This window comes from Solanum stenotomum, chromosome 9 (genome assembly GCF_019186545.1).
Source record: "Solanum stenotomum isolate F172 chromosome 9, ASM1918654v1, whole genome shotgun sequence".
In the NCBI taxonomy this organism is placed as follows: domain Eukaryota; kingdom Viridiplantae; phylum Streptophyta; class Magnoliopsida; order Solanales; family Solanaceae; genus Solanum; species Solanum stenotomum.
Window position 1 is genome coordinate 56,972,876 of NC_064290.1, and position 12,538 is coordinate 56,985,413.

The following is a 12,538-nucleotide window of genomic DNA, read 5'->3' on the forward strand; positions in this document are numbered from 1 at the left end:
TAACTTGAATCTTCCGTAAAGGAGTCATGATTTAATTTTCTCAAATGAAGAAGATCATGAGAATCAACACATATATATATTTGTGGCTTGACTACACAGTGAGTTTGCGCCCAAAAGTGCCATGAAGCGTCTCCTACCAAAAATCGAACTCAGACTTTAATTAACGATGAAGAGATACTTTTCATTCAATAAAGTGCATAATTATCACAATTTTTGTTTGTTTTTACATGTTCAAATTGGAACAATTGGGAAGATTAAATATGAGACAATGAAAAGATCTGCATGAATGTACATGGCTGGGACAAAACAATACTAAATCTGATTAATCCTATTCATATCGATAATTAAATTTTTTTCGTGCGTTAATCTCTTTATATTTTAAATTTTTAAATAAAATTTCTGATTACGTAGCTTGCAAAAATACAAAATACAAAATTTGCTCCTTGTCTGTTCTCGCCAGCTCCTTCTGTATATTTTCCCAGTACAGCGCCACGCATTTTACTATATATAGCAAACAAAAAGATAGAGATAAATGATAACTCTATAGTTTTCGTGTTCAGGTAGACAATGTGATCATGCATTTATCCACTTCCCCTTCTTCATCATTTGTTCGAGCTACTTCGTCTACTTCAGCTGTTTCTAGAATATTCTTCTCATTTTCCCGCCAAATTCAACCTGCGCGTTTTTTTGCTACTACTTACCGATCGATCAGGTGCTCTGTTCCTCGCTGGAACAATTACGGCGTCAATCGGCGGTTTCCGATCAGTTTGAAGGCTCAGATTAGGACTGCGAGTCCAGTTGTTGAACGCAACGTTGCTACTATGGGTATATCTCCTCGTACTTTCCATTTAACTATGGAGTTCGATTCATCATGCATTCATGCTGCTGTTTGTAGTTTTTATATTCCCTCCGTTTCAATTGCTTAAGGTGGTTGAAATGCGTTCGGTTATGAAGTTGTTACTACTCCCTCTGTCCCAATTTATATGACTTACTTTCCTTTTTAATCAGTTCCAAAAAGAATGACACATTTCTATTTTAAGTAATAATTTGCCTATAAAATGTCTTTTTTACCTTTAATGAAATGATTTACAACCATACAAATTTCTATCATTCATTTTGGACCACAAGTTTTAAAAGTCTTTCCATTTTTCTTAAAGTTTGTGCCAAATCAAAGTACATCATATAAAATGGGACGGAGGGAGTAGTATTTATCTGCTTCTTTTCTATGCAACTTCTGCACATATTTTTGTGATTTGTGCTGTAATGAAGGATTGATCATGTAATTGCACCTTAGTCCTTCTAATATATGCACCTGAATCATATATTCGGTTTTCTAACTTGATTTTTATAAAAGTAGGTGTAATCGAGATTGAAACTAAGTTTTCTATGGTTTACCTGCATAACAAGGCTGTGGGTGTTATTGTGTTAATCTTAATGTCTTCTCTTTGGNCGCCACGCATTTTACTATATATAGCAAACAAAAAGATAGAGATAAATGATAACTCTATAGTTTTCGTGTTCAGGTAGACAATGTGATCATGCATTTATCCACTTCCCCTTCTTCATCATTTGTTCGAGCTACTTCGTCTACTTCAGCTGTTTCTAGAATATTCTTCTCATTTTCCCGCCAAATTCAACCTGCGCTGTTTTTTGCTACTACTTACCGATCGATCAGGTGCTCTGTTCCTCGCTGGAACAATTACGGCGTCAATCGGCGGTTTCCGATCAGTTTGAAGGCTCAGATTAGGACCGCGAGTCCAGTTGTTGAACGCAACGTTGCTACTATGGGTATATCTCCTCATACTTTCCATTTAACTATGGAGTTCGATTCATCATGGCTGCAGTTTGTAGTTCTTCTATTCCCTCCGTTTCAATTTATTTTGTTGTTAGCTTAAGGTGGTGAAGTTGTCACTAGTATTTATTTGCTTCTTTTCTATGCAACTTCTGCACATATTTTGTGATTTTTGATGTAATGAAGGATTGATTATATAATTGCACCTTAATCATATATTTTGCCGGTTTTCTGACTTGATTTTTACAAGAGTAGGTGTAATTGAGATTGAAACTAAGTTTTCTATGGTTTACCTGCTTAACAAGGCTGTGGGTGTTATTGTGTTAATGTTTATGTCTTCCCTTTCGAATTTGGAATTGACACGTCGTCTGATGCAAATTTTGCTACCGCAAATCCTTCTGCATGAATTTTATGATGTATGATTCTTTAGTTTTGTCTGAGAGATCCTAAATCAAATGATCCTTTTGAATCTTTATCCAGCTTCGGAACATCCTTTCAAAGGAATATTTACTAGTCTTCCCAAGCCTGGAGGTGGCGAGTTTGGGAAATTCTACAGTCTTCCTGCTCTAAATGATCCAAGGATTGGTATGCACTCAAATTATTTAGCTATGTTTAAGTTGAACCTGTAATGATGATCTAGTCCTTGCATTTAATATTGATTGTCCTTATCGTCATGCCAATATTTCAGAATTTTCTGCATTTCATTTCTTTTGATGCAGACAAGCTGCCTTTTTCTATAAGGATACTATTAGAATCTGCTATACGGAATTGTGACAGTTTCCATGTAACCAAGGATGATGTTGAAAAGATCCTGGACTGGGAAAATACTGCACCAAAGCAAGTTGAAATTCCATTTAAGCCTGCCCGTGTGTTACTTCAGGTTAAAAGAATGAAATGCTGTCATGAATTAGCAGATTTATGATTTTGAATTCTTGCTCACTTTCAATACGCTTTTAATGATGTACTAAGGATTTTACTGGAGTTCCATCTGTGGTTGATCTTGCCTCTATGCGTGATGCTATGAAGGAGCTTGGTAGTGATCCTGATAAGATCAATCCTTTGGTACATTTCTTGTTCAGCCGGTGCCTAGATTGCTCAAGACCTCTATTTTTCTACAGAGGGTGGTAGTGGTTCCTTGTTTATCATCCTGTATATTGAGACATTGATAATCTATACAGGTTCCAGTTGACCTTGTAATTGACCACTCGGTGCAAGTTGATGTCGCAAGGTCGGAAAATGCTTTGCAGGCTAATATGGATATTGAATTCAAAAGAAACAAAAGAGAGGTTTGCTTTTCTCAGATGGGGTTCCACCGCCTTCTGCAACATGCTTGTTGTTCCTCCTGGTTCCGGTATTGTTCACCAGGTATCATCGTGCTTTCTTTTTTCTTTTGATCTAAGAAAATAAATGAAGAGAGGCCTAATCCATGTTGCTGCCAAGGTATTAACCTGCATTAAAAGTGTTGTTTTTAGTTTTATTTTGCCACCATTTCGCATGTTTGCTTCCTTATTCTCCTCTCAACTATTCCATAGGTTAATTTGGAGTACCTTGGACGAGTAGTTTTCAACTCGGATGGTGTACTTTATCCTGATAGTCTAGTCGGGACAGATTCTCACACCACAATGATTGATGGATTAGGAGTTGCTGGATGGGGAGTTGGTGTCATTGAAGCAGAGGCGACAATGCTTGGCCAGGTATTTAATTTGTTTCAACATTTAAGTGATTTTATGCTTCATCCTATATAGTAGTAGTATATTAGTATATGAGATCTCGCAGCCTGTAAACCTGCTATGAATCAGCACTGTCCTTCATTTGTTGTCACTGCATTGATTCCTGAATGCCAAGGTGAGACGATTTGCCTAGACATACTTCCCTTTTCAAATATCTTGGCCTATTAACTTCTACTTGTTATTGTCACTTGTCAAATCAATCATCACTTTACAATTTCATCCCTTGATAAACACTATCATTCAATTAACTTGATTTTTCCCCATTCTGTTTTTTTATCCGACAGTCAATGAGCATGGTTTTGCCTGGTGTTGTCGGCTTTAGAATGACTGGAAAATTGCATGATGGGGTGACGGCTACTGATTTGGTCTTAACTGTAACTCAAATATTAAGAAAGCACGGTGTTGTCGGAAAGTTTGTGGAGTTCTACAGTATTTAACCATCGCTCGGGATCCTTTAAAGTGGCAAAAGCAATGTCTTCTCTGCATGTGGCTCATTTAGTTTCTTTGGTATATAGGTCCAGGACTAGCTTCACTATCATTGGCTGATAGGGCAACAATAGCAAATATGTCTCCCGAGTACGGAGCTACCATGGGTTTCTTCCCGGTAGATCATATGACATTACAGTACCTTAGATTAACTGGACGGAATGAGGAAACAGTTAGTTTTTCCCTCTTTTTCTCTCCTTTAATAGGGGTCTGCTTAAATAATAAAATGCTCGGATATTTCTAACAGTCTCATTACTTTGTATGATTAGATAACAATGATTGAGGAGTACTTGAGGGCAAACAAAATGTTTGTTGACTACAACGAGGTAATTTTCTACAACAATGTTGTCCTCATATATTTATGTTCAAATTTTGTGATGTAACTCAGCAGTATAATATTACAATACAGCCTCAAGAGGAGAGAGTTTACTCGTCTTATTTGGAATTGGAACTTGCTGATGTTGAACCCTGTGTCTCAGGACCAAAAAGGTAGTAATATTTATAACTGTGTTTAGATCCTGTCCAGCATTTTCACTGTTCTCGTCTCTCATAGGCCAAATGACCGTGTCCCTCTCAAAGATATGAAAGCTGATTGGCATGCATGCCTTGATAACAAACAAGGATTCAAGGTATTCTTTCCTCGGCAAATGTTTTGAGTTTTGGAGATATTCTTTTCCCTTTTCTTTTTTATCTTAAACATGAAAATCCGGATTGATGAAGCATCAGTTCATTTTGGTAGCCAAACTCAAAATTGTATCTTTTTGCACATCAATAATCAAATGAGACTTTTGATTTTAATTTTTTTAAAAAAAGAAACTTCATTTTAGTAGCTGACACAAGAACGTCATAGAAGTGTTTACTTGTAAAATAAATATGCCATGAAGTGTTGAATGGCATAATAAATAAGCACTTTCATTTTAATCATGCAGGGATTTGCTGTGCCCAAGGAGGAGCAAGATAAAGTTGCAAAATTCACATTTCATGGACTGCCTGCTGAACTTAAGCATGGTAGTGTAGTTATTGCTGCTATAACGAGCTGCACAAATACATCTAATCCAAATGTCATGCTTGGAGCTGGTCTGGTCGCAAAAAAAGCCTGTGAATTAGGTTTGGAGGTTAGTTTTAGTGCTTAAACTAATGCTGCAGGCCTCATTGTTTGTTATGCGGCGTTTCCGGAGCTAAATTAGTTACAGATGGAGCATGCTTCTGAAGTTAACTTGTCTGATTATTCAACAGGTTAAACCATGGATAAAAACAAGTCTGGCTCCAGGTTCAGGGGCTGTTACAAAATACCTCCATAAGAGGTAAAGTTTGTGATCGGTTGTTACTTATCGTGGCTCTTCCCGTGAACATTATTATTTGTTCTCCCTGAATTAATGTGTGACCTTGTATTGCAGTGGCCTAGAAAAGTACCTGAACCAGCAGGGCTTCAATCTTGTTGGCTATGGTTGCACAACATGTATTGGTAATTCTGGAGATCTTGATGAATCAGTTGCTTCTGCCATCACTGACAATGGTACTCTCCAATTTAGCCCCTGACCCTTGCTATTTTTTGGTTAAGCCCTGCCCAATATGTAGTACTTTCATGCGGTGCTCTATGTTGTGCATTTTGTAGTACTTTCACATGGCGCTCCGGTGGCATTCAGGCTGCTTGAGCAGGTCATGTTTTAGCAAGAAAAATGATTGTCTATGTTGATGATGTTTCTTGGGATTCATTTTGCAGACATTGTTGCTGCAGCTGTACTTTCTGGAAATCGGAACTTCGAAGGCCGTGTTCACCCTCTAACAAGAGCTAATTATCTTGCTTCACCACCACTAGTTGTCGCATATGCACTTGCAGGAACGGTATGCTAAAGCGAAATAGTGGGGGGAGCTGTCCCTCATTTTCTTAAATTGATACCCCTGCTAACTGTGGAACTCCAAATTCTACAATATGTTTGTTGAAATACTATCTTTTGGGCCTATAATTTGCTGAAGGAGTGAACTTTTTGTGCTGAGATAGCTTCTTTCTGTACTCTATTTTCCATTGGCTACTCTCAAATACTGGCTTTCAGTTTCACTATAAATGTGCCAACTAGAACCCTTTCCAGCCTTGTTTAGCATTTTTCTTCTGAAAGAGTTGATTACTTGATGCTCTCTGCTGCCAGTGTTTCGTTTCACCTATTTTTTGTTCTTATTTAGCCAACCAAGATTTCTCTCCTGTTTTTTTTTTTGTCTTAAGGATGGGGAGAAGGGGTTTGTTTCCGAGTCTTGCTTCTAACCACTAGTATTACCTCCTTTGCTTGCATGTTTCAGGTGGACATTGATTTCGAGAAGGAGCCTGTTGGAATTGGAAAAGATGGAAGAAGTGTTTACTTAAAAGACATATGGCCTAGCAATAAAGAAATAGCGGAGGTATTATGTTTTTGCTTTCCTCAATAAGCAATGATTATCCCCATGGCGTTTCAAATACGACTAAAAGCGATTTCCTGTAGGTTGTTCAATCAAGTGTGCTCCCTGAGATGTTTAAGAACACTTATGAAGCTATTACTCAGGGAAATCCTTTCTGGAATCAACTCTCGGTTCCATCGTCCAGTATCTATGCATGGGACCCAAACTCCACCTATGTCCATCAACCCCCATATTTCAAGGGCATGAGTATGGACCCTCCGGGTCCTCATGGGGTGAAGGATGCCTTCTGCTTATCGAACTTTGGTGATAGTATCACCACTGACCATATCTCGCCAGCAGGTAGCATTCACAAGGATAGTCCTGCTGCAAAGTATCTTATGGAGCATGGAGTTCAACGGAGGGACTTCAATTCATATGGAAGCCGACGTGGAAATGATGAGGTGATGACTAGAGGTACTTTTGCTAACATTCGCATGATCAACAAGCTCTTGAATGGGGAAGTTGGTCCAAAGACCATTCACATACCGACAGGGGAGAAACTGTATGTGTATGATGCAGCAATGGTGAGTTACAATGTCTATTCAGGAAATATTCCACTTGTTTGGCTATATGCATATTTCATATGCACCCCCTTGTCATATGTGATGATTAATGTTTTGTTATGCTATATTGAACTACTTGCAGAGATACAAATCCGAGGGGCACGACACCATTGTTCTTGCTGGAGCAGAATATGGGAGTGGGAGTTCCCGTGATTGGGCTGCTAAGGGACCGGACCAATGCTACTAGTAAGTATTTTAGTCTAGTTTCCGCGGTTCAGATTATCCTTTTTCCTTTTCTGTTTCTCGATGGATGATAATTATTGTTCTTGAAACAGGGAGTAAAAGCAGTAATAGCTAAAAGCTTTGAGAGGATACATCGCAGCAACCTGGTTGGAATGGGACTTATTCCACTTTCCTTTAAGCCTGGTGAGGACGCAGAAACACTTGGTTTGACTGGTCACGAGCGTTACACTATTGACCTCCCACAGAAGATTTCTGATATAAGGCCTGGACAAGATGTTACTGTGACTAATGATAGTGGAAAATCTTTCATCTGTACTCTTAGATTTGACACAGAGGTATGCATTTTGTCTCTGCTGTATATTACAACCTTTTTATCCTAGTCTAGTGTGTTGAATAAGTAAAATGTTAAAGTAAATGATCAAATTGTGTTTTCAGCAGTTAAATTGGAATACTATTGAATAAGTTTGCACTTCATTTTCTTGTTTCATATACTAGTGTAAGCTGCATTATAAGTTGGGTCGTCACAATTCTTGACATTTTGTTTGAACTTGGTCCCTTGAGAATTAATAGACAAAAGAGGGGACATCACATAACTATGACCTTATATAAACTTATTATGGCTAAGTGAGAGAAGTCTATGCGCAAGCATATGTTATGTATCTATTGGTTTGGTGTAATTAACGAGTCATATATTTGTTGATTTGGAATTGTAGGTTGAGCTGACGTATTTTGAGCATGGTGGCATCCTTCCTTACGTCATTCGGAACTTGAGTAAACAGTGAACCTAACGCTTGCAAGGCACAAATCGTTGTATGACATGCTTTGCCTATGCTAGTTAGTGTTGCTCAAGAAGATGTAAATCCTGAACTTATCAATGTATATAAGATGATATGGATTGTAAATATTATGTTTGGTAATTGTTGAGCTATATGAGTTGTAAATATTGTATGATTGTTCTAAAACCTCTTAGTGAAAATAACTCTAGACTAGCATAAGTTTGATTTGGTATTTGTAATTCCTGTTTCCCCTCAAAACATTTGCTACGGGAAAGCCAAAAAGAATTGAAATTCATGCACTGCATATGGAATGAGAAAGCTAGAGTAGCTCAATATATGAATCTTTAGCAGCAACTTTCTAATGTACATTCACGCAGGAACAACTACTACTTTCCATTGCCTGAAAGAGTCTGAATACAGAAGGTTTTTGTATTGTTGACTGACAGAGATCAAAAACAAGTTTCATATAAGTAAACTCCTATTTTCAATTCCGGATGTTCAGGGATCTGCTAGCCAGTGAGGCAAGTGCTAGTGCTTTTGCCCTACTATTCATCGTTACCCATTCCTTTTCTGCACGTCGTTGGTGTTGTCTTGCATTCTTTGCTCGCTTTGGCGCTAGTCTAGTATCTCTCTCAAGAAATGCAAGTCTAAACTTTTCTGCAATGGGTAAATCTTCTGAGCTTGAAACTGATGATGGTGATGTTATAGGTACAAATCCTGAAACTGCCCAGATCTTGGGGTCAATATCTTCAACCATGGGATCATCTAATGATACATCTAGTCGTGCTTCTCTAGGTATATCAATCCCCCTGTAACCGAGTGGCGACGGCTTTGGATTTACTATGACTCGTGGGCATTCTTCAGACAAAATCTCCAGCTGTTCCTTTTCAACTTTGGGCTGCAAAAGGATTAGATATTAGTCTGAATTCAGGAGACTACTCCTTACTCTTAGCCAAAGTTGCAACAAGAAAATTGCAAGTTGACTTGGACAGGGTTTGCCTCAAATCATCAATTACATGGTTAAAGAGTGAAACTGCATTGGTATACTTTAGAACTTTGAGTTAAACAGCTCAAATCTTCATATTAATAAATTAAGTTTTTACATCAGCATCCAACTTCATGTATTGCAAGTAAATGTCTGACACTAAAACTAATACTTCTATAAATAGTAATATTATTATGTGAAGTTAAACATTTAATGTCTTTTAAGAATATACAATAAAAATAATCTATTTGTTATTCCAGTTCATAAGTCACATGCATAACTCTTAATAAGAAAGATGAAGTTTTGCAAGCTTGAACAGGAAATACAACTCATACCCATAAAAGCCAACGCAAGGATGTCGCACCATGAGCTATTTCCAAGGTATCAAGTTCCTCCCAAGAATCTCCTTCCACATGCTCTAGTATTGGTTTCAAGAAACGGAGGCATCTACGAGCTGTGTTCTCACTCCGAGGGCAGCCTCTGCAACATTAAATTTGATTCATTTTGGTTATGTGGTTAATTTCTACATTTTCCTTATTTGTTGAGAGTGTTTTATCAAGCAAAATATATGATGAACCTAGATTTTTACAAAAGATCTCTTCCATAGAAAAAACTTCAAATGACATTTGAGTAAATAGTTGAAGGATGCAAGGTTCTTTTGTAAAAATAATTTGAGGTTGTGTGTTCTACCCCTAATAATAACATACTTTTTTACTTTATCCACAGGAATCTTAAAAAATAGTCAACGAATGCTTACACTATGCACACAGAAAAAACAAATGCATCAAATTTGAGCATCCTTAAGTAAGGCCAGTTCAAATATCTAAAAAATAGCCAATGAATGCTTACACTACGCACATATTTGAGAAGAATCTTAATACTGAATGTACTCATTAGTAAAAAAACATTATTTAACATGAAAAGGTCCACAGGTTCTAAGCAAGTTATAAAAAAACCAAATGGTTGCATCAGTAGACTCGAGGTTAACCAGACAATCATTTATGAAATGTTAGCTTAGGGGAAATCCAATGGACCAGATCTTGTTATTGTTACACACGATGTTTTATGCTTCATGACTGAAAGAAGTGACTTGATTTAAGAAAGGAAACCTACCCCCATCTCAGTATTTCCAGAGACCGGCAGTTCTGCAAGAGTTCTGATACACTGACTGATGTGAGCTTGCTGCAGCGACTGTGACAATGGATGTTCATATTTAGGTTCACATTTCAAAACCAAATTTAAGTTGAGCAGCAGAAAAAGGACTGAAATAGGTGAGAGTGTGGCCTGCACAAAGTGTGTAATGCAACTTTAAAGAAAAGTGAATCCAGAAAAGCACTTGGCATAAATTCTTTTACACAAGTACGAGATCAAGTACCAGCTAGAGAAAGCAAGAAAAGTAGAAAATGGGAGTTAACGCCTCATAACATATTTTTTTAGCCATACAGTCAGCACACTACTTGATTTAATTTACTAGTAGTGAGGGCTCCTTACTAATTGCAGAATTTTGACATACGACAAAAAATTATGTGTGCCTTAGCGGAAATGAGTGGTGTCATGTAGCAACATATAGTTGGTGCACCATGCATATCCAATAAGGAAGTTAAACCAGAAGATCTTGTCTGACATGCATGTTGTTTCTGAAAACAAAGAAACCCTCGACAAATGAAATGATCAATATGCAACACCTTATATCAACTGCTTGCAGATGTTTGCAAGTTTTAACCACTTGTGATAGGCCAAAATCAGAAACCTCCGAACCAGACAAGTCCAGGATTTTCCAGGAGCTATCAGCCAATGCAACAATGACATCGTCATTCAATAGCCTTCTCCTTCTTGCAATTGCCACAAGTACCATCTAACAATTAAAACAGATTGTTTCAGTAACCAGAAAAATTAGAGTCGAAAGGACAAGCTAGGATGTAAATCCACATTTTCCAATAATTCATTAAATAGTTTTGCAAGATAGCATGGATTGACCGCTTTGTTTTACTTTTTTAGTTAACCTTCGCCGCCACCACCTCAATCTCCACCAAACAATTCCCTCAATGAAAACAAATGAAGGAAGAAAAAATAAATGTATCCTTTGATAGCCAAGAAGCAGTCTTTTGTCAAAAGTTGGATGAAAGATTCCAGGGAAGCATTCCTTCACTAGAATTCACCCGTAATATGGTGGCGTGATAAAATTGCAAAAATCTAAACTTGCTCGACTAGGAAATAGGACATCTATAGTATGCCATTTTATGGATTGAAAACCTTATTATCTTAAGGGAATTGCAGAAGAACATACAGTTAACTGAAGCACAAAAGGCTCCACGCGTTAAGAAGCAAAAGTTCTCGGGTTAAACGATTGCCAACTACATCTAGTTGTAGTCGCATCAACCAGAGGGTACATTTTTAGAATAACTATAACCAAAATACGTATAAAACCAGGCAAAATAATGTTCAACCTTCATGGTGGACGGAATAGCAGCTATCTCGGCGAGGTCTTCAATGATATCCTCAAAATGTCTACCAATAACTCCAAGACACAAGCTCACCAAGCTAGGAGGCTTTTTCTTCATAATAGCTAATACTGTAACAAAACAATCAAACTCCATTAACTCATCACAATTCAAAGCCCCACAACTACAAGAACTTCATGTGATCCACAAAACAGAACAAATGAACAAACATCTGGACTTCTGCTCACAACAAAATCAAGACAATTACACCGAATTGCTTCAAGTCTTGTTTTCAACTACTAGTTAGGACACCAAACATTATTTCCCAAAAATTAACAAAATCTTATTCTAAATCACACAGAATAATAGATGTAATCAATATATACTCCGAACCCATCTTTCTTTTTGTAGATAGATACCTTTCGCAGAAAATATTGCATGTAGAAAAATCTACCGGAAAAAGGTTCACCGGAGAAACATACCAGATGCTTGAAAAAAAGCGCTGTGAATTACGCCGGCGACGACTTCAGGGGATTTTGTTTTGTCCATCAACTGAAAGATTGAATACAACGCAGAAGCTTATTCAGCGTCGACGCCGACGGGGTGAATTGGGAATTTCTCGCCGGAGACTTTTTTTTTTTGGGTTTGATTTTCGACCTAATTATTGACAGCTACTATTACCGACCATGAAAATAAGATTTATTTGTGTCCATATTAGAGTCAGGATAATTTAAAATCACCTTGCGTAAGGAATAACTTACAAGATTTTCTTTTCATGCCCGAAATAATTTATAAGATTATCTTTTCATGCCCGAAAAAGTTTGAAGCCAAAACCTCTAATTGTAGAGGAATATATTTATTTCACCACAACTGTAATAAGTGTTTGGCTAGCAATAAAATTTAGAAACCAATCGATCCTTGTTAGGGAAACTAAGGGCACATTTGATGGGGACTATATTATCTCAAGATTAATTATTCTAAAATTGTTATTCCACCTTTTAATTGTGGGTTAAACATCTGTAATTAGTTATCTCTTATCCTTCGTACCAAACAAGCCTTAAGAGTGTTCTCCGTACCGTGTTGGGTAACTTGTCATAGAAATTAATCAATGAACGTAAGTTTGCCCGAACCAAAACAAAAATTAGTGTCATT

At 37.3% G+C, this 12,538-nt stretch overlaps 1 protein-coding gene and 1 pseudogene across 2 annotated transcripts; one reads left to right on the forward strand and one right to left on the reverse strand.

Moving 5' to 3' along the window:
• Nucleotides 1-539: 539 nt before the first annotated feature.
• Nucleotides 540-8,174, forward strand: LOC125876144 (putative aconitate hydratase, cytoplasmic; annotated as a pseudogene).
• A 98-nt stretch (nt 8,175-8,272) lies between these two features.
• Nucleotides 8,273-12,053, reverse strand: LOC125876155 (uncharacterized). Of its 2 annotated transcripts, none has more exons than XM_049557272.1 (6): nt 11,869-12,053; nt 11,393-11,517; nt 10,631-10,800; nt 10,059-10,136; nt 9,281-9,425; nt 8,273-8,858 (listed from the first exon to the last, which is right to left on the reverse strand). In XM_049557272.1, exons 1-6 carry the CDS (start codon nt 11,933-11,935, stop codon nt 8,445-8,447), a joined length of 999 nt encoding a protein of 332 aa, XP_049413229.1. In that variant the 5' UTR covers nt 11,936-12,053; the 3' UTR covers nt 8,273-8,444. The 2 variants fall into 2 exon arrangements, with proteins under 2 accessions (XP_049413229.1, XP_049413230.1); XM_049557273.1 differs by having other exon boundaries at nt 11,806-11,944.
• Between the last annotated feature and the right edge of the window lie 485 nt (nt 12,054-12,538).

Coding starts and splice junctions, on each gene's coding strand:
- LOC125876155 (XM_049557272.1), bottom strand. CDS start 11,935: ATGGACAAAACAAAATCCCCTGAAGTCGTCGCCGGCGTAATTCACAGC. Junction 11,518..11,868: donor CGCTTTTTTTCAAGCATCTG/GTATGTTTCTCC, acceptor GTTTTGTTACAG/TATTAGCTATTATGAAGAAA. Junction 10,801..11,392: donor CTATTCCGTCCACCATGAAG/GTTGAACATTAT, acceptor TTTAATTGTTAG/ATGGTACTTGTGGCAATTGC.